The sequence below is a fragment of the Heliangelus exortis genome, chromosome 1, assembly GCF_036169615.1.
Source record: "Heliangelus exortis chromosome 1, bHelExo1.hap1, whole genome shotgun sequence".
In the NCBI taxonomy this organism is placed as follows: Eukaryota; Metazoa; Chordata; class Aves; order Apodiformes; family Trochilidae; genus Heliangelus; species Heliangelus exortis.
In genome coordinates, this window is record NC_092422.1 from 167,633,348 (window position 1) to 167,660,958 (window position 27,611).

The 27,611-nt window shown below is 39.6% G+C and overlaps 1 protein-coding gene across 1 annotated transcript in view; it reads left to right on the plus strand.

Moving 5' to 3' along the window:
• Window positions 1-27,611, plus strand: part of NELL2 (neural EGFL like 2) — a 148,656-nt gene that overhangs the window by 15,382 nt on the left and 105,663 nt on the right. Inside the window, exons 3-9 of the mRNA XM_071733559.1 lie at window positions 7,964-8,114; window positions 19,439-19,612; window positions 19,714-19,810; window positions 23,753-23,825; window positions 24,011-24,093; window positions 25,002-25,130; window positions 26,351-26,453. Of these exons, the coding sequence (XP_071589660.1) occupies window positions 7,964-8,114; window positions 19,439-19,612; window positions 19,714-19,810; window positions 23,753-23,825; window positions 24,011-24,093; window positions 25,002-25,130; window positions 26,351-26,453 (810 nt within the window). The remainder of the gene's footprint in view (window positions 1-7,963; window positions 8,115-19,438; window positions 19,613-19,713; window positions 19,811-23,752; window positions 23,826-24,010; window positions 24,094-25,001; window positions 25,131-26,350; window positions 26,454-27,611) is intronic.

Genomic DNA, 27,611 nt, shown 5'->3' on the forward strand with positions numbered 1-27,611 from the left:
GAAGCAGGCAGTGCTATAGGGGCCTGTAGATCATGCACACCCTTTGGGAATGGTCCCAGGGGCGGTCTTACAGGGTCAGTGTTTACTCCAGATCTTGTAGTCTTTTAAATTTGAGTTGGAACTGGAAAACCTCCTCTCAGACTCTTGCTGAGTCCTTCCTACAGCCTTGGAGAAACCAAGTCGTGTCCATGGAAAGCTGTAGCTGCTCCTGTTTTGTTGGTCTTTCTGAAATGACTGAGAATCTATGAGAAGGGAGTATGCAAATGTATAGGAAAAGTAGCTCAAAATGTTTTATCAATCAATATCTTATGTATCAGGTAAAATAAAGAGTCAGGTGTATTTAATAAGAAGAAGAATCACCAGATCAATGAACCTCACTGAAATATCTAAAGGATAATGCAGTGTAATACGTTTTTGTCTAATCAAGGTTTTTTCACCTCTTTCTGTCTTCAGCTTTCATTACAGGAGTGCAGCTTCTGAATTTTAATGCACTGTGCTCCACTTAAAACCTACTGAACCTTTCCAACTTTGCTAAGATTCTACTTTTTAGATGAGCTTTGCATGCTGCCCTGTTTGCTGGGAGCAGCTCATTTAGCCCATGTTGGTTACTTTAGTAAAATAAAAGAAAAATATAAAGCAAACAGTCTCAGATATTGTTGCCCTTTCTGTGGAAAAAAAAAGAAAAAGTGTGAAAATCCTAAGGTAAGAAAAAGGTGAGCCAGAAATTTTATTATGGGGAAGTGACAAAATACAAGTAGATGCCTGTGACACTGATCCCAACTAGTGTGGGAAAATGAAAGAAAATTGAGCTAGCCTTATATTTTTCAGACCTATTTTTTTTAGCCTGCAGCCTTCCTACTTTTTCCTACAAACCACTAGAAGTTAATTTGGATAATTCAGCAAACCTACAGTCAGATGCAGAATTGATTTATAGATGCTGCTATTAAAAGCTGATTATATGCACACAAAACAAATGGTGGAGCTCAATTAATTAGGATGCCTCCTTCAAAGACTCTTCTACAGGAGTTTGTTTTAGAATTCAATTCATACTGGATGTTTAGCTTTAGATGCACTTCAGAAGCTCAAGAGCACACCCTTTGCTAAGACAACTTATCCGTTCCATTTAATAACTGCTTTTATTGTGGACTGGAGAACATCTGCAATAAATGGCTTTTCCTAAACATCTGTATTTGCATTCAGAGTCTTCACTGTGCAATTAGTATGCTGCTGGTGCTGCTGCTGGTGCTGTGTACAGAAATTTCCCTGCTTACCTCCAGTAGCCTGTTCAGGGTTGTTTCAAACACCTTTTTGGGTTGGGAGGGATGGGCTATTTCTAGCTGGATCAGTTGCCTGATATGGTTCCTCATGTTTCTGCATGAATGCAGTTGTCACCACGGGGACGAGGAGAAGGAACTTAAGGCTGATAGGAAAGGGTAGAACTGTCTCTTTGTGAGGCACCACTTGAGATGGCAGAAGAGCCTTTGGCCCTTCAGAGTGACTCCTGTTGAAAGTTAGACTTTACTGTTTTGTTTCTAGCACAGTAGCTGTCATCTTGTGAGCATGACTGAAGGGACAGTGTCTACACTTGATGCCTTCAGGAAACACTTGTGTGGCTTTGGTGTTTGCTGCAAAGCTCTGCAGATTTTCTCTGAGAGGGGAAGATGTGTCCTAGTTATGATGGCTGTTGCAGGCACAGAGTAGAGGCAGCCACCAAGTTTGTCCTCTGAAGGGCTGCAGGTCTTAAGTTTCAGTGGTTTCATCACTGGTTTTCAGATTGCTTTGACATGTTAGATCTTAAAAGATTTGGTTTTCTGTACCCACAGCCAGCTGATCAGTTCCTAACTGGACGTTGCAGATGAAGTTTGTCCACCACCTTCTGTTTGTGCTCTTGTAAATAGTTATCATTGCCAACCATAGGATAGGTAATTCCTGCTTCCTTCAGCCTCTCTCTCCCACTCTGTTGTGTTGTTATCAGTATTTTACCTACTAGCTGTCATGTCTCAAACCAGCCATATGTATTACTGTTTTGGCATTATTTTTCCTTTCCATGCTATAACCTTTGACTTGAATCAAGACATGCTGGAGTTTGGACATGCTGGAGTTTGGACTTCTGTTTGTTTCATCGTTATTTTGAACTTTGTTTTCTATAAATTAAACTAAGTTGAAACCATGGGTTTGTGAACTCTTAAGGTGTTGTCAAAGCAAACACGTGCAATATTCTGGGAAAGTAAACCCAAAATATAGGTATCATGGCTAGAGACAGATTTCTCATTCAGACTAATAGGTCTATCTTTCTTTTTGCACTCTAATGTAAAAAAAAAAAAAAAAAAAAAAAAAGCAAGTCTTTGGTGAAGTGTTCACAGTAGGAGCTTTTATGTAACTGTTGAGAAACTAAAAATTATCTGAGATATACCAGTTTGATTTTCCAAGCTATTATGGAAGAAGTCCAGTTCCAGTAAGGTATTTTCCTTTGGTCTTAAAATGATTGCTAGATGACAAATGTCAAAACCAAGCCTAAATCATTATTTATTGAGCACAGTTAGTGATCTATCAAGCACCTAATGCTAGAGTTCAAACACAACTGGAATAAGGGTTTTGAACTGCTTGTGTTAGGGTAAAAGGAATGAATATAATGGATTGGGGACCTTTCAGTTGTGTTTCTTTAAGAAATCCACCTGGTGCCTGCTCTGAGCAAAGGATGTTGTGCTTCATCATAGTAGTAATAATTCAAAAGGCTGTGTAGCTCTTTGGTGCAGCAAGGATGAGCTGACCTATTTGCTATACCAAAACCAAATGCCTATGTGTTTTGGCAATTTAATACTCTAGCAGTTAATGTGATAATCTTAATATATAGGCTTCCAGCATGGCCTAATAACATCTTGAGACTTTTGTCTGTGTATGAGAAGGCAGTCTAAGACCATGATGAATTCAGTGTAGGGTGCCCAGAGAAGGTTTTGTAGATAAAAGGATGGAAAACTCTCATCCCACCTAGTGATCAGGTCATGATTCACAGGGGTGACATGAGTAAACCTCAAAAAAGATTCCTCTTTTGAGGGTATGAAGGCAGCTCTCTGTTTTTCATTCCTGTAACAATGAGGTCTGGGAGGGCTCTGGAGCTTCAGGGGACAGAGGGTTTGTTTCCTAGCTAAATCACTGTCCATCTGTAGTGTGTTGTTTGCATCTCAATAGCTCTGGTTAGAATAAAAGTGCATGTAGGAGGGGGAGAGGATTATTTATGTAAAGTTGGAACTGGCCTTATATAATGATGGGGGTGTTGTGTATATGTATGGCTTATGAGAATATTGGGAAATTGTTAGAAATTAGTATTTCTTTCTATTGAAAAGTTGTGGATTTTGATTTTGTTAAGCAAGCATAGGCTCCATTAGCCGTTTTCCACTTTCAGCTTAAGATTTCCACTGGTAGGGTGTGATAATAGTTAAAACTAGGAACAATGCAGAGGGATAATCCAGAGAGTAACTGGGGCAGAGAGGCACCTTAGCATCTTCCAGGGTTCAGAGCCACGCAGGGAAAATTTGTATTGGGAAAAGGTGGTCATTCTGCACTTCTTACCTTCCCTCTTATTACAGCTTAGTTTTCTTGAAGGAAACCATAGAGAAATCCCCTGGAGACAGTGGAAGCAGAACAGAACCAGCCAGGGAATTTCCTTCAATTATATCATGACTTTCTCTTTTTTGTCTCACTTGACTTTTTTCCTCAAACCCTCTTCCTATCTTCTACCTTCTTATTGCATTCATACTTGATATATATGCCTCCTAAACCATAAATAGTGTTCAGCTCCAGTATACATCCATGGAAATTGATAGCATTTATTCAGTACCTTAATGCCTCCTGTGTGCTCAGTCTCTAAATCACTGCCAGTGACCAGACACAGATGCTGTCAGATGCAGGACCTGTGCAGCTTCTTCACTATCCCATTCACATCAATGTGTGCTTCATCATCACTCGGGGAGATGATGATGTGGAAATCATCTTTATGGTCCTTTTCCTCCACCCTTCACTTTTCTTCTAGCACCTCCTGCCATGTTTCAGCTGAGGGCAATCCACCTGAGGTGATGGGGATGAAAAAGCATGGGGTGTTCAGGGTGGATACCCTATAGGCTTGGTTTCTATAATCTCCTTGTCTGCTGAGGTCAAACTGAAATGTCTCTACCAGGAGAGTTAAAAAGACTTTAAAAATGGCTGTGGGAGGGACAAGGGTGTTGTTATACAGCAGTAACAATTACTTAGATTTAAGCAAAATGATTTCCCACATTCCAGTGCCCTGGGTTTTTTCTCCTACTTTTATTTAAAGTCACACTGCTTATCCTGGCTGAGGCTTCTGAGGCTGCAAGCCCTTCAGGGAGGGAAATTCTTCCCCTCCACACACATGGATGCACATAGAATTTGATGATAATTCATGAGATCTTCTGCCCTTAATCTAAATGAGATTGTTCTTGTTTCACTGTAAACATTTAATGTTTGTGGACCCAAAAGGAGACTGTAAATTCTCTTAATGATAATGAACTAGCAACAGGAAAGAATGTTGGCTGGGCTTTGTAAGCTGAGAAACCCAGCTCCCCCCACTGCAAAAGGGGTCAGAGAATGTTCTTTGCATGTAGGAACTGGACTCTATAGGCTTTTAAGTGGGTTCCACATCCACCTGCTGGTGGTCTCAGGTGAGGCCAATCAGCTGGTAAGGGGGTGGCACCCAGCACTGCCGAGAGGGATAGAAAGGGCTGTGAGGAGTGGCAGTGATCCTGAGTGCCTTGAACAGGAGCAGGGAAACAGGAGCGGGGCACAGCAGCTAGTGAGGCATTTCGCGCAGGCAGGGCAAGCAGGAGGGGCACAGCCACCTCCCAGCTCCCTTGAAGGATCAGTGGTCTCCAAAAAAGCAAAACCTGGTGCTGTTAAGACGCAGGGTGTATCCACACAGACAGAACCCCTGAAGAGGGACAGCAAGAGGGATGTAGCTGTTCAGGCCTCTGGCTGTGTAGTGTCTGAGCCTTGTGTTAGCACCAGAGGACGGTGTGAGTGGGGTCTGTGTGCAATGTGTGAATGACTTGCTGTGCCTGGTGGCAGAGCTCAAGGAGGAGGTAGAGAGACTAAGAAGTATCAGGGACAGTAAAAGGGAAATTGACTGGTGGAGTCACACTCTTTCTAACCCAAAAGAAGTCCAGAAGGAGACGGTGAAGGCCTGCGCTTTGGCCGCAACAACCCCATGGGGAACTCCAGGCTGGGCACAGAGTGGCTGAGAGGAGCCAGACAGAAAGGGACCTGGGAGTCTGGATTGACAGGAAGCTGAACATGAGCCAGCAGTGTGCCCAGGTGGCCAAGAAGGCCAATGGCATCCTGGCCTGGATCAGGAACAGTGTGGCCAACAGGTCCAGGGAAGGGATTCTGCCCCTGTACTCAGCACTGGTGAGGCCACAGCTTGAGTCCTGTGTCCAGTTCTGGGCCCCTCAGTTCAGGAGGGAGGCTGAGGTCCTGGAGCAGGTCCAAAGGAGGGCAACCAGGCTGGTGAAGGGACTCGAGCACAAGTCCTGTGAGGTGAGGCTGAGGGAGCTGGGGCTGTTCAGCCTGAAGAGGATGCTCAGGGGAGACCTCATCACTCTCTACAACTCCCTGAAAGGAGGTTGTAGCCAGGTGGGGGTCAGTCTGTTTTCCCAGGCAACTCTCAGCAAGACAGGAGGGCACAGTCTCAAGTTGTGCCAGGGCAGGGTTAGGTTGGACATTAGAAAGAATTTTTTTACGGAGAGAGTGATCAGACATTGGAATGGGCTGCCCATGGAAGTGGTGGATTCTCTGTCCCTGGAGATATTTAAAAAGAGACTGGATGTGGCACTCAGTGCCATGGTCTGGTAACCGTGGCGGTAGTGGGGCAAGGGTTGGACTTGATGATCTCTGAGGTCCCTTCCAACCCATCCAATTCTATGATTCTATATTTTCCTCTGCTCCTCTGCATTGTGGTAGGAAAGCTACTGCTGAGAAGTGCAATGTGTTTGGATCTTGTGATCATGCTTAGACAATATGTTCCTTGTGTGTCCTTCCTCTGCTCTGTCTCTTGGGAGTAGCTTGTTTATATTGCTAGAAATTATTAATACAGTTAAACTATCTTCCAGCATGCAAACTTGTGTCATTCTACTCTGCTGGTGTCCCCTGGCTAAAAATGAATGCTTTGATGTAATTGTACTTGAGTTGCTTTATGATTTATTAACAATTCCATAAAAAATACCATGGATGTCTGCTACAGTGAGTTACACAATCCATAGTAGAAAATATGAGGAGTTTCACATTAGAAAATCATTAAATTTTTTTTTGTGTCCCCCTCTTCCCCCTCTCCCTGCCCCCTTCCTTTTTTTTTTTTTTTTTTTTTAATTTCCTTTTCTAAAAAAAGAAGAAGAAAAATTAAAAAGAATTAGATATAGCCTAGTATGACACTGTGCAGGAGCTTGGTTAGGACTTCAGGGTTGTATAGGTTGTTACATTTCTGAAATACATATTAAATACTCCTGGTCCATAAACCAGAATCATCTGTTTGCTGTTAATAAAGAGTGGCATCTTCGTAGGCACATCTTAAAGAATAAATATGTTTTTTAAAAACAGCAGTATAATCTTCCATGAGAGCTCAGCCCCGTGCTACCAAAAGAAAGCCTCTGTTTCTATTGCAGTTAGCACTCTGCTGCTGTTGCTGTCCTTGCATTAGTGCCCCTGAGTTAGAGCAGGGTGGTCAAATTGCAATGGCAAGGAGCTTGTCAATTGATTTAGTTCTTGCACAGTTGATTACACATGCTAATGAATTGATTTTGTGCATTAAAAATATATATTATTTTTTCTAGGATGATGTATTATGGAAAACCTTGGGAATTGTTTTTCTAGCATTTGACATCTTATTTTGTAAATTATCTCTCAAGAGGGCTTAAGGTTGGGCCTTTTTATTTTCTATGGATGTTCTGTGCAAAATTCATCAGAAACATTGCTTTAGTCTTGGCTGTGTGTGGATTTTAAAAAAAAAATCTTTACTGTGTGTGTGCAATTACTCTAACAAATGACATCCTCTGCAAGAAGCAGCATCACCATACTGCACAACGGGAGTATATAGTGATTAATTAGCAACAATACAATATATTGTGAAAGACTATGAGTTTTTAAGGTTTTATAATTACTGCTTAAAGCTGAGAAAGTTATCCTTCTCCCTTCTCCCTTCTCCCTTCTCCCTTCTCCCTTCTCCCTTCTCCCTTCTCCCTTCTCCCTTCTCCCTTCTCCCTTCTCCCTTCTCCCTTCTCCCTTCTCCCTTCTCCCTTCTCCCTTCTCCCTTCTCCCTTCTCCCTTCTCCCTTCTCCCTTCTCCCTTCTCTTTTCTCCCTTCTCTTTTCTCCCTTCTCTTTTCTCCCTTCTCTTTTCTCCCTTCTCTTTTCTCCCTTCTCTTTTCTCCCTTCTCTTTTCTCCCCCTTTTTTCTCCCTCTCTTTTCTCCTTTCTCCCTTTCCTCTTCCTTTCCCCTCTTTCTCTCTTTTTCTTCTTTTTTAATTAATTGTGTATAGTTATTAAGCATAACATCTTTGTAGGAGTCATTAGAAAGTGATCCAGGTTGTACTTCACAGCCTGGGCTGATACCCACTACTGTTGCTCTGTGCTGCACTGCTAGGGAGTCCATGTTTTGGATGAGGTTCCATCTGACCATCCCTGGAGAGACTTAGAGTTATGACCCTGTCTTAAAACCAAAACCAAACCAAAGCTCCTTCCCAGAATAGAATGGGTGTCCTAAGTGTGTTCTCTTTCATTGAAATGGCTCCTAGTGCATATAAAAATGGGAGCTGAAAATAGTTTGGACCCTGCTTTTGCCTTTCTTTCTAATTGTGGTACTTAGAAGTAGCTTGTTATTTCTGTAAGCTCTTCAAGTTGAGGATGTGAAGTAAAATCCTGTTTTGTACTGAACACTCTTAATTTTTAAAATTTTTTTTTCTAGATACTTCAAGAAGTGTAAAGGCATCTGCAGAAACAGCTGAAAGCTTTTTTCAGAAGTTAAGAAATAAATATGAATTCACAATCCTGGTGACCTTAAAACAAGCCCACTTGAATTCAGGGGTTATTCTCTCTATTCATCATTTAGATCACAGGTGAGTGCAGCTACCTGTATGCTGGTTAATGAAAGTGAATGTATTTGTGGAGTCAAAAATCGAACATAAATCAGGGCAAATTTTTATTGTGTAGCAGGTCCTTTGCAAATATTTATAGTGTTTGGATAGGCATACTGTGCAGATTCATGAAAAAAATCCCAAGTCCAAATCGTCCAAGGGAAAGTGGAACAGCTGTTACTCTTTAAATGTCTCTTGCAGGGCACGAAAAGTCAGTTCCCTCTTGTCCTTCATATCCATAAGGATCAGATGCTCAGCTGGTGTAAAGCTGTCACATCAATAGAGCTACACTGATCTCACAGCCTGGCCCTGTATGTCCACCTCTTCACCAGTTGGTTTTTACTACTGCAAGTAGTTTTTAAAAAGCAGAAGATCCTCCAGTTACAAGCTCACACTTCCTGTGAGTGGCAGAGCACTTTACTCAATATGTTGTCAGCCTTAAAAAACTCAAGTGAATGATGTGGAGCATTTGAGGATTATTCCTGTGATAAGACAGCAACTTCTGGAGAAATAAGATATTCTTTATATATCTCTCTGAGTAATGGCTATTAAATATAACTGCCCTGTGATTCAGTGACAGAATAAAAAGGAGTTTTAAAATGTGCACTTCCTATGCAGTCATTAGCACAAGCAACAGATGATCTTTGCTTTAGGTTCATAGTCCTTTTTATTTTCCTGTGTACAATCCTATAATTCTTTCTTGACAGTCTTACTACACCAGAGGGGGGAAAAAAAAAAAAAAAAAAGGTAGCGAGAGATGTTCAGGTAGAGAGAAATATGGGTTCCTTTTTCATGAGTGTACAAGATTTCATTAGCAGGCATGGCATCAATTATTTTGTGCTGGAAGCAGGTCCAATTCTGCTTTTTTTCTCTTTTCCAGAGGCCCCATCTTCTGCAATTCTCCTATTTAAAAACAAACAAACAAACAAAAAACAGACCAAGAAGATAAAAAATAAAAAGGGAAACTGTTCCCTAGGGTCATTATAAAAATATCTTTAACCATTGCAAGGGGTTGTCTGAATGCCTCCTGGGTGGTGTTAACTGATGTTATACCATAGAAAAGCCAAGGGGCTTGTTTGTTACCTGTTACCTACTTCTCATCTGTAGGAGTGAGTGCTGTGTGAGGGACAGAACTTGGCAGCTGTGATTATTGAGTTTCAAACTCAGACTGCACCAACATCTGTGCAAATCATTGCATGTGGAAAAGTGCATTCTGTTTAAATGAGAGAGCAGGTCTGCAGGGCCAACCTGGCAAAGATTGTTTCTACATCTGTAGGAAGAACAGGGATTGTGTGGGCTACTGATGGGACTAACTCAACTATATTTGAATGTTCAAAATGAGAGGTGAAATGCAAAGATAGTTGCAGAGGTGGACAAAGACATCACCAACATGAAACAGATTCTGGAAAGAGAATCACCATACCTTTTCTGAAAGGAGGCAATATTTTGTAGAAACTGTTTTCTGGCCTCAGGAATGGCATGAAGAAATGTCATAGAAAATTTGAACAATGTGAGCAAAACTCAACAAACATTAACTTGGAGAGTGTTTAAATGGGAGACTGCAATTTAATGAACATAAAGAGTGATAAAAAAAATGTAATGAGCTTGAATTGAAAGGTTGCAGAAGAATGTGAGTTATTGTTTAGGAAAATAATTCTTGAAGTGAATAGGGCTGGGCAGGTAGACTCTGGTGGTAGTGGATCAAGGGTTGGATTTGATAATCTCTGAGGTCCTTTCCAACCAGTCTGATTCTGTGATTGTGTGATTCTGTGATTTAGTGACCTGTCATTGGTCCTATGGGAACAGAAATGCATTAAATAGATTCTAGCTATTCTACTTAAGGCTTTGAGTCTTAATAAGTTGACAGGATAACTCTCCCAAAGTATCCCCTCTAGTGTTATCTGGTAAATGCTGTCACTGGGCTATCAGATAGATGCAGAAATTCTTTGTGTAAATCTGAGGCTTGGGCATTTGCTTAGACTGGGCTGTAGCTGCCACCACAAAAAATAGCTCCTGACAGGATTTTCCGCAGATATACTACTCTTTTCCTACTCCATTAGATGCTTTTATTTTTATTTTACTAGTTAAGTATCAAAGCTGTCTTCCCCTTTTACAATGGTTATAATTTTCTTTAGTATTTAATGCATTCACATATATTTAATCTGATTTTAAAGTGAAAGAATTTGAAACAAAACCATTAACTACCCCTTCTAATTTGCTGCTATTGTTCCACAGAGATTACTTTTTTCCCTACTGACTAGAGCAGCTGAGATGTTCAGATAGTGGTAGTTTTGGGTACATCTGAGAAGCGATCCTTTCAAAACACTTTTTTTTTCAAAATTCACTTTTGGTGTCAGGGAATCCAAGTTGCACATCACTAATAATGCTGATGAATTTCAGACAGCTGAATACTGATTTATGAATGGAATATATGTGAAAGATAGAAGTTACAAATGTTTTTTTAACTTAAGAGGCTTACCTTGACCCCACTGAGTGCCCTGCCTTAAATGCACTATGCTTTACACTATAAGGTAGATATTTTCAGTGATATTTATGGAATGATGCCTTAAATCCAAGTGGAAGCACTGCTGAACAGTGATTGCTGTGTGCTTGCTCTCAGCCTTCAGTTTAAGCCGTATTATCCTCCTCATTTAACTTCTGAATTTGTCTCAGCTTCTTCTTGATGGAAGAATCAGCAGAGAGACGATTTTAATCTGTGATGGGGCTGTAATATATGTTAGGTCTCACTAATCTATCACATATTTTCATTTAATTGGCAAGAGAGGAGTGGTGTAATAAGGCTTTTTCCTCCCTTCATGGTTAGACAGCTTTATGCAACTAACGTTATATTCACATCTCTTGAGATGGCTGAGAATTAAGGCCCTTAAAGGATGAAATCACAGGATTGTATTTTAACCATTCATTCCTTCACTTAATACTTTCTATATCCTGAAGCAGAGCCAGAGCACTGAAAAAAATAGGATATTATGGACAGGTTTCCCTACACTTAATTGGGTATCTCTACCAATTTATTCAGTTCCTTCCTTACTTAGCATTTGTTGCCACAGCTGTTGGTGTCTGGTGGTTATCTGCTGTCTAATGGGCTGTACTCTACAGCAGTTGCAGAGCTCTTCCAGTGTCAGGAGGAAACGATCTGCAACAATTTCTCTCACACAGATTTAGCCATACAAGCAGACAAGTTGCCAGAGGTGAACTCACAGTGAGTGAATTTTGTTCTATCTTCTGGCCATTGTATTAAAATAGTGGGGGAACTGGATGTGCCCTGAGCATGGTGCATGAAAGTCTATTTCTGGACTGCAGTGTGAAGTCTGGCTTCAGACTGCAGTCTCCTCTCTGACACCACAAAATCTTTCAGTATTTACCACTTAAACCAATGCTCTAGAGTTCTGTGTCTGAGGGGTGCTCTCCCCCTCCCCATCAATAACTTGCAGAGCAAATGTTAGGTAAGAATTACATGGGATTAATTTTCAAACATTAAATCTGTACATGGCTTTTCCCTGTGCCTAGCGAAGCTGCAGCTTATTTCTGGTTTTTAAACCACTCTTTGCTATTCTTTATTGTCATGTTCTGTGTTTTGTGTTTTTTTGGTAGTAAACCTTAGTTGCTGTTTCTTACTATTCTGACAATAATTATGACACCTCTGGAGGTTATTCATACCAATCAATTGCTTTTGAATTGACTTCCCCTAGTGACTTAAAACTCCTCTGGTGTCAGCCTTCTCCTATTTTGATGCAGTCTGAATGTTTCATCAAAAACATCAAAAAAAAAAAAGTATTTTTTTTTTTCATTCATTCAATTCTTTTCTAATGCGTGAGAAGATTCTGTGGAACAAAGGGTTCTCTGTGTAGCCACTGACAATTTGGCTGGGCTCTTACTTCTATCCCAAAAGAGAGAGATCCCTTGTTTCTGTTGGTTTGGAGATTGACTTTTATCCCTGGGTGTATGAATGGAGAGAACTATTTGTAAAAGAACAGTTTTGTGTTAATGTCTTTAAGTTAATGTCTTCATAATGTTGGGAATGACCTGCTTCTTTTAAGTGTTGGTCATTGGGGAAGTTGTTAAATTGATTGATGCCTTGTCAGTTGCGCCTGGTTTGTTTTTGTTTTTGTTTTGTTTTGCTTTAGCCAATGCTTAGTGACCAAAAAGAAAAACTAAATTTTTCAAACAGGACAAATTCTTGTAAGGCGCCCACCTCAAAACCACTTTCCTGTAACTTTTGATAAATCAAGTGCAGTTATTCTCTCTGCTGATGTAAATCATCACAAATCAAGGGTAGTTTGGTGGAGAACTTAATTACAAAATGCTCATATGAACCCAGGTCCTGAAGTTTAAATTGAGACTAGTGGCAGACCTACTTGAATAAGAGCCAAAAGACTTGTCCCTGCCTGGGATGCTGAAAACCATCACTGAAATAGTTGAAATATGAGTTTTGACAAATATTGTTATTTTTCTCTTGTTGTTTGAAAGGATTTCTAATAACAAATAACAATGAAATCTGTATTCTGTCAGGGTAGAAAGTGTGAAGAGTAAAGTTGAAACTGTTTTTTCCTTTTACTAATATATATATATTGGAAAGTTGTTTATTGCATTTGCAGTCCTCTTGCTCTCCATGGAGAAACTATCTCAAGAAAGGGAGTAAGAGGAAAGGTTTATGCCAGTTATTTTTGCAGTGCTTGATCTAAAAAAGTTTCTTAACTTGTCGATTTTCAGCAGAAAGGGAAGCTACAAGTAGACAAGATTGATATTAATGAGCTTGTGTAATAGTGAGAGCAGTATGGGAATATATTGATAAATGAGGTTAGTGAGAGAGATGAGAGGCATGAGAGCAATTGCTCAAAGGCAAGATTTATGCTTCAAAAAGTATTTCCTCATTTGGGAATTTGATTTCAAATCCACAGCTCAAGCAGGGATGGCATGGACAATGTGCTGTAATACAAAGGGTATTGAGTTTGAGTGGCAAAGTTTTAGTAGTGGGGGGTTGCAAGGGAAGCTTCTGTGAGAATCTGCTAGAAGCATCCCTGTGATGTCTGACTGAGCCAATGCCACCTCCTGCTGGCCAAGGCCAAGCCCAGGAGTGACAGTGGTAGCACCTCTGGGATGAAATGTTAAGAAGGGTAAAAAAAAACCACCCTGTGCAACAGCAACTGCAGTTGGAGAGAGGAGTGAGGATATGTGAGAGAAAGAGCTCTGTAAGCAGCCAGTTAAATGGAGGAGGAGGGGAGGAGGTACTCCAGGCACTGGAGCAGAGATCCCCCTTCAGCCCGTGAAGGAGACCATGGTGAGGCAGGATGTCCTCCTGTAGCCCATGGAGGTCCATGGTGGAGCAGATATCCACCTGCAGCCTCTGGAGGATCCCATGCTGGAGCAGGTGGATGCCTGGAGGAGGAGCAGGAGTACTGGAGCAGTCTGTTCCTGAAGGACACTGAAGTCAGATGAGGGTCTGGAAAATGTTGATGGGAACAAGATCTTATTGACATATATTTTCCCCCACGTTTTATTAGTGTGAATCAGGTACAGACATTGTGTTTATCTGCCATCTCACTGTTCTTCCCCATGAACATCCCAACATGGAAGGTGTTCCTTGTGGCATCTCCCAGCACAGGGCTCTGTCTTTTGTGTGCATCAGGAATGCATCATCCTCTTTTCCAGCTGTCCTCCATTGCTATTCTGTGAGATGAGCACTTGTCATACCAGAACAAGCCTGAAATGGTTGACCCTTTTTGTGGTAGAAGAAAATAAACAGCAGAAGAGAAGTAAATGCCAGAATGCTCAGCAGCTTGCTGGCTGGGGTACTTCACAGGCATTTTCCTTTTTCCTTGCATTGTTAATCTTTGCTGTGTCTGATTTGGAGCATGGACTTGGACTTGGTTCTTTTCCATTCTGAGACAAGTGTCCCGAGTGTCCTGAGGAGTGTAATTCTTGTTTTGTTCCCCTACTCTTTGCAGTAAAAAGCTTCACTGGCAGTGCCTGGCCAGGGCTAATAAACCAAGCAGTGCCTAGGCGCAGGCTGGTCCCTGCTGTTGTCCATTCTGCAAAAATGTTGGCATCTTCCTTGGCATGCTTTTGTCTTCTGCAATTAGCACCCTTGCAGATGATGCCAGGGCACAGTTTGTGGAGTAATATTGGCCAGGGACTGTTCCCAACAGGCAGTGTGGAAAAAACTCACCCATTCCAAGGAGAAAGTGGGAGAGACTGCCCACATGGATACGAGTTGTAGTGGAGCACCAATGCTATATTTGTCTTTGAGGGCAGGGAATGGAGTAGCTGGTGTTATTTATTAGTGTAGACACAGGACGTGAGGTCAGCTTATTTAGGTTGCTCTTGTACCTGACTTTTTCCCTGATGAATTCTATGTATGCTTTACCAGGTTGACTTAAGAGACTGGTTTTACTGTCCTGTTTTTTGTGCACTTGATTCTGTTACTGGAAATACCCTCTTCTGATTTCAACCTCTCTTCACTTGAGAGCTCTGCTTTCAAATAGGTAATAACTGCAGCATTAAAGGGTATTTGAGAAAGTCTTTCAGAGGGTCTCAGATTTGCTCACTCTCATTTTAAAAAGCATTTCATCTTAGACCCCACAAGACGTGCTGTGAGAATATTTATTGCTACCAGAAGATGAGGTTTTAATGAATGGATCAGAATTTTTGAATAAAATTTCTTGTCTGGCTTTAAAACTATCTTCAGCAAAAGAAAGGGACAGAAAGTGAATTGGTGGCTTTCCTGCCCACTGTGCAGCTGCACTTAGTGCTACCAACTTATCCAGAAAAGTAAGGGCTATTTTTTAAAATTTATCACTGCCTGGAAAAACTTCCAGTCACATCTTGCCTGGGTAGAGCAGGGAAAAGGGCAAAGCCAGTAAGGCCAAGCAGTAATGGAAGTGGGAGGTGGAGACCAGACCTTTTACAGGTATTATGCAATTGCCCCTTGGCATTTAAAATCCATCAGGGGATATTTTGATGCCATATTATTCTTGAGGGTGCACCAAGCAGTAAAAACTCCTAGTTAATGCTTCAGAACACTTTAAGTTTTACTTCTAAATGGAAAAATAAGGCTTCTGACTGCCTACTCATCATGCCATGGAAAATAGCAGGTAACAGATTGCTGAATGTGGTGGCTGTGTTGTGTGGATTACTTTTACAGCTTCATAATCTACGTGCAGCTCAATTATTTACTGCAGTTGTAGCCATAGTTTGCAAAGAATAGGATCTACTGAGTAGGATCTCTGTGGTTTTTTTTTTTTAGTGTTTTATGTAGCTACACCTGACAAAAACACCAGAATTTTGGTATCAAACATCCTCATGTAAAGATTTTTGCAAGTAATGGAAACAAAAATGTTAATTTTTTTTCCTGAACTACGCACTTTAAAAATATTATTGATTTTCCTTTTCTTCTTGGTGTAGATCAGAGCCGTGAAGAATTCTTTTAACACAATACCTATAAATCTGAGTAGCAAAGTTTTTTTTTAAAAAAAACCCACCGCCCTGTAATAAATTCATAGGTAGCAGACACAATATCTTGCCTTTAACTTCTAAAATATTTATCTACATGGTGTAAGTTGAAGTTCAAATTCTAGTTGCCTGGCATAAGGGTAGGCAGCCACAGTGTGAGTGTGTTGTGTGAGTTTGCTGTGGTTTGTCACCAAGTAAGTGACAGAGCCATCCCAGATTGAGTGTCACCTCCCCTGGCTGTAAGCTGGAAGGGCCACCTCTCCCTTTTCCCAAAGACTTCTACTGCATACACCAGGACCACCTAGGGTTTCACCTCCTGAACTCTTGTGTTTCCCCATGAATCCTGACTTCTACTTCCACAGTCTCACCCTGTGCTGGTCTCTTGCAGCATGAAGAGCAGGCTCTGCACAGGCTCATGCAGACTGCAAGCCCTTGGCTATGGGAAGGACTTAAGCACCACAGGAGCAGCTCCACAGCTGAGCAGATCTGCTGAGTCTCAGCCCTTATTCAGCATTTTCAATGGATCAGTGCTGGGCAGCAGAGATAACATCACTGTTTTCTGTCTCAGATTCCTCTGGGGCATTTAAAACAAATTTCTTCTTATAATCTCAGCCTTAGTCAGTACGTGAGGGATCACTCCCTGGCTGGTTTCCAAGCAGAGCACTTGATTTTCTGGTGGCCTCTGCTGTTGCCATTGCAATGATTGTGCATGCACAGAGTGATCTGGGGAGGTGTAACAACCTTTTTTTTCAGACTGGCATTTTCTTCTCTCTGTGTCAATGTCATCTCCTAACTAAGTTAAGCCCATTTGACCCAAAGTGTATGTGGGTTTTAGGGGGCTAAAATCATGTAGTCTTGTATTGATTAAACAACCCGAGTGATCATGGATGTTAGTAAAGGAGGAAGCAGGTTCTGCTGCTGCACTGTGTTTCTCATTGCAGTTTATTTTTCACTCCAAGAGCTGTTGGCCTTTTGCAGCATAGAACACCTTGGAGCTCTTAGGAGAAGCAGTAGGGACATCAGTGATGGGAAATATTGAGCTGATGCTCTCCCTGCAATAGCTGGGCTGGTGTGGACAAGAAACCAGTGATTCAGCTGATGAGTCTTCCCTGAAACTTTCCAGTAATAACATTCTTGGCTTGGAGAAGACTACATTGTGATGCAGCTATTGTTTCTTTTGGGATTAAGTCCCTTAAGAACCAACATCACCCTCTTTCGTCTTTCAAAAGATTAGCAATGCTGAATATACAAAGAAGTGTAGAGTTTCTTGTCACTATAAATGTATTTTTTAAATCCAGGTGCATTTGTTAATATTTATTTTACTTTCTCAAAGACTCTTCCAAACCTTTGGAAAGCATGTAGCCAAGAGTTGCAGTCTCACAGGTGGTGTGAGCAGCCTCCCTGTGAGCAGATTTTGCATTTCCAATGTATCTGTCTGTCAGTGCTGAGGTTTATCCCATCCTCTGAAGGTCACAAGACTGAATCAGAGCTGTTACAGTCCAGACTGTTAAACAAATCTAGAGAAGTGGAATAGCAAGCACAATATTTTATACAAAATTAAGTGTTTCAGTGTCATGCCATTAGTTCAAGCTGAAGGGAATATTGTCCCAGCTGTCATTCCACTTTCTTTTATAATTGTGCTTTCCTGCTGCCTCCACAGATTCTTAGTAAACCATAAATTAGTCTCCTAATAATTCACTGAATGGCAATTATTATCTTTTTTATTTTGATTTTTGTTTTCTCTAAGCCTTTCAGAGGTGGTTGCATTTGTTAGTCTACCAAACAGAATAGCAATAGAAATTGCCTGTGGATCTCAAAGTTAGAGATCTCACAGTTAGAACAAAACCCCAAGTGTCCATAATTTTTACACAGCTTTCTGTAGGAAGTTTTCCTTGCCTATTGAAGCATCACTGAATGTCAGCATCCTCTCTCAGCAGTTCTTAATTCCTGAAATGGTTACAGTTATGTCTTCCTTTTACTGGAAAATCTGTGTTTCATTCTCAGACTTCTTATCTCATCTGCATGTGTGCCATGAGTGTTCATTTTATACTTTCTGTACTGACTGTATGTCTGCTGGTGTAGTTTGTTCCCTGCCTGCACCTCCGTGTGCTGGCATCAGTTCTGCCATTGGCAGAGTAGGAGATAGATATTGGCTGTACCAGGAGATAATATTTCAACACATTAATCCCTTTCTTTCTCCAGATTGTATCTTCAACTGGGTAGGGACATCTAAAGGTTGCTGGGAGAGTCCAGTTCCATCATGTTTCCCTTTTCTGTTAGGTTGAGATTGACCTTACTTTTATCCTTGAAGCTTGAGTTATGAAGGAGGTTATTAGATTGACTGATGCTCTGCCAGTATCACTCAGTTTTTTTCTAGCCAGACCTTCAATTAGTTTACACTTCTTGCCAATGCAAAAATTATTTTTGGGCCACGAGGAGGTAAATTATCTCAAATTATAAAATTTATTGCTGATTCTAACTGATTTGTTAATTCTGGGGAGGAAGAACAACTTGTCCTTTGCCAGTTTTGCAAAAGGATAATTGTGTTTGTGCTGTTGCTAGGCATGTTCCACTGTGAAACACCGTGAAGGATGGAGAGATGTGAAGTAAGCTCAACCTTCTCCTAGGGATAATGACTGTACAAGATGGTTTTGGTCTCATCTGCACTCTTCAAAACTGTAATAACCTGTTAAAGTAAATGGCATCTCCTCAAAACACATGTGCACTCTGATTACAAATGACTGTCATGCCTGATTGCAGATGTAGCAGCAAAAATAGACAAAAATAAATTGTCCATTCTCCCAGTTGTTGTGCATCTCACCACATACTATGTTATTTTCTTTGTTCTTAACCTATAGGTTATATATAATTATTGAAGAATCTCTGTTTTCTTCCCTGTTCTAAAAGTATGTTAGGGGAGGACTTTAAAATGAGAAGCTTAATACTTTGAAGATAAATGGTTTGTCAGGCTTGTTCACAGAAGAGGCTCAATATGCAAGAAGCAGGCCAGTCTGACTACCCACCAAGTTTGTCTATGGGGTGCTTTTTAAATTGATCTGCTGGAACTGGGCCAGCAAAGCTTGTGTTTGCAATCTGCAAATCTGGTGTCAAGTGCTCTCATCTTGGTACAGCTGCAGTGTACCAAGCACTGTACCAAACCAAAACTCATCTTGGTTTTTTTTACTGTGTTTATGGATATTTACATACATACTTATACATATACGTGCAGACACCACACATCACAAATACACATGGTTATTAAAAAAAGAAAATATGTACACGTGCATAAATTGTTCTGAAGAGTTGGCACTTCTTGGTTTTGTATTTCTTTGGAAAAATTTCAGTACAAAAAATGAAAGATGTTAACAGAACACCTGAAAGAAAAAAAAAAAAATGGTGTGCAGTCTCAGTTCTTGCTTATTTCCCTGGCTGGTAATGGCTAATGATGTCCCTATGGCAAAACCTGGTGTTGTCTTTTGAGCATTTATGCCTTCAGAGTATCCTTACTGTGCTTTCAGAAGATGAGGCATTTATTCATAGTAGAGTAATTATATTTCCAATCAGATGATGTTATGGAAAATAGTGTTGCTAGAGGAACAAATATTTGGCTTGTAATCTTATGTACTTACATGAAAGCTGGAACATGCTGTTATGTGTTACTGAGAAGAAGGGTGCAGTCCAAATCTGGGAAGTGTCTACTTTTATCTTTTGATGTCCTTGCTTGTCTTCCCCCATCTTTTAAATAGTTCCTGCATGATAATGAGATGTTGTGTCATGTAAAATGTTGGTGTGCTGATAAGAATGGTTTATGACATGATGATGCACTTATGGTCCAGGTACCTGGAGCTGGAAAGCAGCGGCCATCGGAATGAAATCCGATTGCATTATCGGTCCGGCAGCCATCGCTCCCACACGGAAGTATTCCCATACATTTTGGCAGATGATAAATGGCACAGGCTTTCCTTAGCAATAAGTGCCTCTCACTTGATTTTACATGTGGACTGCAATAAGTAAGTAGTGCTTTATAAGAAGCTGTCACATATGGAACATTCCAGCTCTGAGTAAATGCGATGATTACAACTTGGGACTTTATTTTCCCCTTTCTTTTCAGAATTTATGAAAGAGTTGTGGAGAAGCCCTTCATGGACTTACCTTTGGGTACAACCTTTTGGCTGGGACAGAGGAATAATGCACATGGTTATTTTAAGGTATGCAGACACTGGAAGGAAAGAGTGAATAAAAATAAATAAAAATTATTAAGGGACAGGAGCATCTTTCATGTGAGGAGAGGCTCAGGGAGATGTGATTATTCAGCTTAGAGAAGAGAAGGCTCAGGAAGCACCTCATCAATGATTATAAATGCCTCAATGAGAAGGAATGAAGACAAGGGATCCAGACTCTTCTCAGTAGTGCCCCCTGAGAGGCCAAGAAATGGACAAAAACTGAAACACTTGAAGTTCCATACGAACATAAGAAAACCATTCTGCTGTAAGGTTGGTCAGAGTAAGGTTACTATGATTATATACAAAAGCCATCCAGGCAACCTGTTGTGGCTGATCCTGCTTGAGCAGGGAAGTTGGAGTAAATGCGTTTAGGAGGTGCCTCCTAGCCTCAACCAATCTTTGCTTTTGTAGTCATGTTCTTAGGGCTGTGGTGTATTGCACATCAGCAAATCTGATGCAGTGAGCTGTGTTTCCATAAAAGTGGATTTGACTAAATTAAGTTGCAAAGCTGGATGCGTAGGGCTCAGTGACACCAAATGACAGAGTCAGGAGAAGTGTAAGGCAGGGAACAGTAAATTGCCAAACACAACAGGATTTCAGGACATAAATGGTAAGATTATTGTCTGTTTTGTAGTTATATGGTTTTGTGTCTGTGTGTCAGAGAAGAGTACAGTCTAGGGAATTCCAGTTCCATTGCTTCTGTAGGATTAAGATTTCATCATGATATCTTTTCAGCTCAGAAATGAATGAGATGACCAGCATCAATGAGCAGAGTGTTCTTCCCCCCACCCAAGAATTTTTTTTAAATGCTATTTTTTATTATTTTACTCCTTCTGCCTTAACATTCATATATTGCAGCCACCAATAACAAAACTGAAGAAGTGACTGCTATGTTGAATGCTATGTGTAAATTTTATTCCTCTGAGTCCATTAAGTAGCATTCATTGGTCACAGCCCCTGTCTGTGGTTTGGCTTCAGTCTTCTCTGGAGTTGCTTTAACAAATTATGTCAGCCATGTGGATGTCTTCCACACTGCAGTCCCAGTTTTGTCCCTGTAGGCATCTTTTTACTTGAGCTGCAAAGTAGAATTGATGATGTTTATCACAAGCCAAATCACTTTTTGAAATGTAGCCTGCCAAATCTTTTTATCAACTTAAAACAATTCGACTATGATTTTCACAGCAAATTCCGTGCTTTTCTGTTAAAATCACTTTTTGAGTGTTGAAATACTGTTCCCTATGCTTAAATTCAAATTTATAGACTTGCTGTGTATGAAGTATGGGGGTGCAGTGGGCACTGAGATTTGAAAACTGAAGCATGACTTTTTTATTTTTCAGTTCAATACTGTGTTTATTTTTCCTCCAAAAGTATAAGAGGGTGTTTGCTAAACAATCTGCATCATTATATTTCTGTTTTAAATAAACAGTTGACTCCATTAATAAAATCAGAAAATAATAATACATTACTTCAGCTGATCTGAGATACTTAATTTATTCTATGTGTTTATATGTTGTTTTAATATTCCTTTTATTTTTTGTGCTTTCTTTTTTTTTCACTTGATTATATTCTTTTTGCTAAATCATAGCCACTGCAAAGAAGCTCATTAGGTGTAGAAAAATAATATACCATTAGTAGACTATTTTTTTGTTTTTCTTTTTTAAGAAAGATAAAATAAAACAAAATACATGGATAATTTTTCCTCAGTTACAAATATAAACCCGCTTAACAGAAATACAGGCACGGATAGCTGTGAAAAGAACATTAATATAACCAAAATATGCTGTGCTAAGAGATATCTCCAGCATAATATAGTACCAGTAATCAACCTGCATCTGAAAATGTGACACTGTTGTACAGGAGATACATCAGTTTAGAAGATTAGGACTTCCAATGTTTCTTAATGTTTTGGAGAACCTATATTTTTAGAAATTCACTGTGGGACAAGTCCTACTGCTTTGATTTTAAGAGGTCCAGGTGCTTAGATATATCTGAAAATCAGGCTGCTTTGAGTGGACCAGACGGTTCAGGGTACTCAGAATCATTAATCACTCTGAAAAAGGTTTTATTTGGCTGTATTTTGGTTTGAACCTAATACTGCTACACTAAACCAATGTGCAAGGAGACATATTCACACTGTCTTTGTATATTTGTACCTGTTTCACCTTAGGTCTGAAGCCTGAGAGAACAACTGTAGCTATGTGATGTCACTTCTCTCACTGCCTAGCATACCACAGTGTATAAATTTGAACCACTAAGTTTTTTAGGAACCCATGCAAAGCCTCTCCCACACTGTTATGATGTCCTGATGTGGGAGCCCAAGTGGGCTGAGAGCTTCCTCTTGTTTCTTTGGGAGAACGAGAAGAAACCTGAGTTCCTGGAGAGTGGCAGAGTCAGATCATATAACAGCTGATGTATGGTACATAAAGCTTCAGATACATGGAGGAGCTTTACTGCTGGTCACCAGTTAAATGATTTGAATAGCTGCCTGTGTGTTCAGTGAAGATTGTTTTAAATGTGAGTGTGTTGGACCCTGCCATTCCTCCTCTTCATAAAAATGCCTTAAGTTCAGCTGACATGAGTTTGAACCTGATGATACCAAGGGAGGGAGGGAGGAGAAGTTAAAATAGTGAGTTTCTTCGTGTGCTCTTCAAGGGTGTCTTTGCTTCTGACTTCCATAACACTTGCTGTGTGAAGTCCTGACACTGAGTCCTGTCTCAGGCAGATCTTATTTTTTTTGCTGCTAGCTAATGGCTGCAGCCATTCTGCAGCATGATGAAGCACCTGGTTTCCCTGGATCACAGCTCCATTAAGAGGAAGGGGCAGACATGGTACTCAAGTGCCATTTCAGTTGCCCTCCAGTGACACCAACTGCTCTCTGTAGGTTGCTTAGGTTGCTAAGTCACCCCTTGTCACTCACTTGAGGTGAAAATTCTGGTTCTTTGACTTTGCAACATCTGTATTGAATGTCCTCTGCATGTGGATGAAATGTGGACTTCTGCATTTAGTTTGCACTTTCTTCTCAGTTGTGAAATATTCTCTTCATAAGCACACTGAAGCATGTAGTTATTTTTGCTCTTCCTCCAAAGGAGGAGCTTTGGAGATGCAGAGATGGATGAAAGGGACATGTAGGGCAAATGTGATAGAATGGCCTACTTTGAAATTGTTACTTAGCTTTCACTTTTAGAGAGCAGCAAAGTGGCAGCAATGTTACTGCTAATTATATCTTAATGACTTAGGATGGAAGTTCTGACTGCAAGCATGGGGCCTTTTTTTTTTTGGGTGAAACTGGCCCTTCCCAGGGGACACAGTTGAATTTCATGCCAGAGATCCCCTTCCCTAAGTTCTCCCCAAGATGCAACTGTGTTACAGACATGTAGTTTCCTTAGCATTATGCATGGTTTATGAAACGATAAACATCGAAATAACAAAGCATCTGCAATAATGTACTTTTCCTGACTCAAGTTTCTTTAATCTTCACTTCTATTTGACAGTTACAGCTTATTGAAAAATTTGCATTTTATTTAAAAGAGTGTTTCAAAGTAACTGAAACTGCAACTGTTTTTCAGATTATTTTTTAAAGGTCATTTTCAAGCTTTTCTGCAATGGCTAACTAAAAATAACAATGCATTCAACAGAACCAAACTCATGCCACATAATTACATCTTGACATTTAATCTTATGCCTTTAAAAATTATTCACTTCTTATGTCTTTAAAAATGATTCAGTATCTCTGCAGTTGGACACCTATCCATTTAAATTTCTTTTTGTTCTTCGATCACTGCATTGGGTCCAGGCAAGAAGCTGTGTATTCATAAGTTCTGTTTTCACCAGGCACTTTTTCTGTGTGGGCTTTAATGTTTTATGTGATGAACCGAAGACATAATTTTGACAGGTAAAAATAATGTATACTTTTTTTTTCACACACAGGGCATAATGCAAGATGTGCAATTACTTGTCATGCCTCAAGGATTTATTTCTCAGTGCCCAGATCTTAATCGAAGTAAGTTTTAATTCTTATGCCATAAAATGAAAGGTATGCTTTGTACCTACATATGTTTTCTTAAAACTTTGAGTTTCAGCATATTGGTTGTCAACTTTCACCTGTTTGAACCTGTTATGAATACATGAGGTTTGGTTTTTGTTTTTTTTTTTTTTATAATTAATATACATATTTTGTTATTATAGCATGCCCGACTTGTAATGACTTCCATGGACTTGTGCAAAAAATCATGGAACTACAAGACATTTTAGCCAAAACATCAACTAAGGTAACATTTACTAGGTCTTACTGTATTTATATATCTGTGCCTAGAGTCTATAAATACAAATGTCCAGTTCAGAGAGCTTTCTTGAGTTTTATTTCTTTTTATAGAATTGTATCTTTTAATAGCAAACAGAATCCAAATCCCTGAGCAAGAAAAGGGCTCATAGATATTCAAGCTCTGTCTGTTAGGATAACAAATCAATGAACAGAGAGAGAAATAGGTTACTGTGGTTATAGCATTGTTGAAGCAGGCTTATAGGTCCAAGACTTTTCTTAGACTTGAGCTGCCAAGGGCTTGTTCAGACAAAATATGTGCAAGACAGGGAATTAAGAATCCAAAGCAGCATTTTCTATTTCGCCACCCTCCCTACAATATCATTCATGTCTGCTGGTGAATGTAGACAGGCCTTCTGGTTTTAAATGTCAGTACTTTAGAATTCTGCAGAAATGCTGGTAGCTGGCTGATTTGATACACAAATGGTAAAAATGCCATGTTGCTTTTGAGCTTTACCTCCTTTTTTTTTTCCTCTCTACTCAGATCCAGCTCTTTTGTGCATAACCTAATACCTGCAAGTAGTTTTTTTTTAGAGCGAGATTCTTGGTCAGTTCACAGAGACAAAGATCAGAAATCAGGGGCTGTATCTGTCTTGACCTGCTCACTTTTTTTTCATGGTGTCCCTGATAGAAGGAGCCCAAATGCTTTGTGTCATACTTCTTCATTTCCATCTCTGAAAGGCTGAGGGTATAATCATATTCTATTTGACAATAACTCTTACTATTTTTGAATGCATTTACCTACCTGCATTCTCAGATCTGCATGCTTGATGACGAAGGGGGCAGTTTAAATCATGTTTATACTAATCTGGAAACCACTTACTAGTTCAAAACTTTTTTTGTGAACTGTAAATACAGTTGTCCCAGGCTGAGCAGAGGATGAACAAGTTGGATCAGTGCTACTGTGAGAGGACCTGCACAATGAAAGGAATGACTTACAGAGAGTTTGAGTCCTGGACAGATGGCTGTAAGAACTGCACTTGCATGGTATGGCTACGGTTTGAGTGGAGACTCAGGAATGGTAGGGCTTACTCTGATTACAGTTTTATTGAGGCAAATATTAAAAAAGTTATTAAATACATTTCCTATTGTTTCAACAGTGCCAGAATGTGCAGTTCTCCTATATTTCCTGTCACCAAAAGCAGATGCTGTGAAATATATTTAGCTGTCGTTATTCCCATGCACCGAGTTGCAAATGTTTTCTCTGGATAATTAATTCCCTGCTTTTTATCACTATAAACATAGCCTTTTTCTTAGCAAATGATTTAAGAGATCCCTTGTGCCCGATTCTCTTTAGTTGCCTTTGGTTACTTCTCAATAAGTAATAAAGAGGAAAATGTCAGGGTCATATTCATGCTCTGTTATACCACAAATGAAAAAGATTTGTTAGGTGGATGGAAGATTCCCAAAGGCATCACAACTCCAGGAGCAATTGCAAGTATCCTTTCAGGTACCAAACCATGGTAGCTTTGTTACTGTCCATTCATTTGAAACTCATTAATTCAATTTGAACTCATTAAATGCCTATTACAAAGGCCATTAGAAATTGGTGAGAAGTTTGTTGTTGTCTGCACTGCACCTTAAATTGATTTGCTCCTGCCTGTAATTTGCTAAATTGTTCTCCCTAAGCTTTGTATGATTTTGATTTTTGTTTTTCTGGAGGGATGTTAGTTTCGCTTTTAGAATTTTGTGGCTGGCAAGAAGACAACTTAGTTCACAGTGTTAAATCTGGCTGATAGCCACTTAAAATGTTTTCAGTTTCATGTTAAATGCATTACATATTTTTGTCTCAGGTTTTTCTTGCAGCTATGCTATTATGACCTTTTAGAAATGAATTGTCTCTCCTGTAAAAATTGGAAGGTAGAATTTTGTTCTGTGAGGTTTTTATTTAATGCTAATCTGTCAGTTTGCTGCTGAATGGCAGAATGTTTTTAGCTCTAAATATATTTGCCTCTAAAAAAATCTCAGATCATTATAGTCCTGAATATATACAGATCTGAAAGACTGAATGCATGATATTCTGAAGTTACAGTATCTGATCCTGAAGTTATGAAAAGAACTGTGTTAAAATGTGGTGGGTTTTTTTCTCTTTTGGGTATTGTTAGAAGGTTCATTGCATTTAAAAATAGATTTTGACTTCCTGTGTTCAAGAACATCTCTGCTCTTGCTAAATATAACTACCAGTTAAGCACCTTCTATTCTTCTAGAACGGTACAGTGCAGTGTGAGGCTTTGATCTGCCCCCTCTCTGACTGCCCACTTAACTCTGCCCTGGCGTATGTGGATGGCAAGTGCTGCAAAGAATGTCAATGTAAGTTTTACTGCAGTGCTTCCTTCTAATTAATATTTTGAAATCTGTGTAGAAAGTGAAGCTTTCTGTAAACGTCAAGCATGAAATAACTGGTTAGGGATTGAAATATTTGGGTTAAGAAATTAGGAAATTTAGACTTTCCTGAAATATTCTGGGAAATCAGTAACCAGAATGTTTTAATTTTTGAGGTTTTGTTATTTTAATTGTCTGTTTATTTGTTTTTTGCTTTAGCACAAGTATTTCTTAACAATGTTTAAAAAATAATTTGAAAAACTATGTGCAGACTTCCAATCTTTGGGACGAAGCTGATGGAAGTTAATGATTGCCTGATGTTTGTTTTGACCATTTCTAACATCTCTGTCTCAAAAAGATTTTACTTTCAGTCTTATGTTGCAGTGCTAGAAATGGGAGGTTCAGATTTATGATTCTTCTGTAATTAAGGGAAGAAAATTCATACTTGACCCAAGAGACCAGCAAAAAAACAGACACCCTGAAATGTTCTTTCACAAGAGGTTGGACAGAATTGGAAACTGGATAGATGTAATTTAATAATGTAATTTAGGATATATGATTACCTTTTGTGTTTACAGCCCAGTTTCAGTTTTGTTGCAAATAGGACCAGAGAATTTTAGGTTAATCACTGTCTAGATGGGCTATATATAATATTTCAGGTTGATTATTGACATGTATTATATATGTGATAATTATTTATTTTAGGCTACAATGGAATCCATTCTTGAAATGGAGCCTGAGATGCATATGCATCTTCTGTAAATACTGAAATCTTCCTGTGTGGTTTCATTACTCTTCTACTGCTGTATACAATTTCTTACAAAGTGTAGAGATATGGATATAACTGGTTAAAGTGACTGTTGTAAGATAAAATTCAGGAACACATTTTGTACTCCATCGATCTTACTCCCAGAGTTTATTAATATTTAATTGTGTTAGAAGTTACACAAACCACCCATTATAAGAAATATTATTATCTTACTCAAGTAGATTATTTCTAATTGAGAGAGAATGAGAATCCAAATGCTTTTAAAAAAACTTTTAACAATCTACATGAAATTCTTTGCATATTAGATGGCTCAGGGAACTGGTAAGTCAGGGGTGTGAGATGTGTGCAGTTCAAGACTCTATTTGAATCTTTATCCA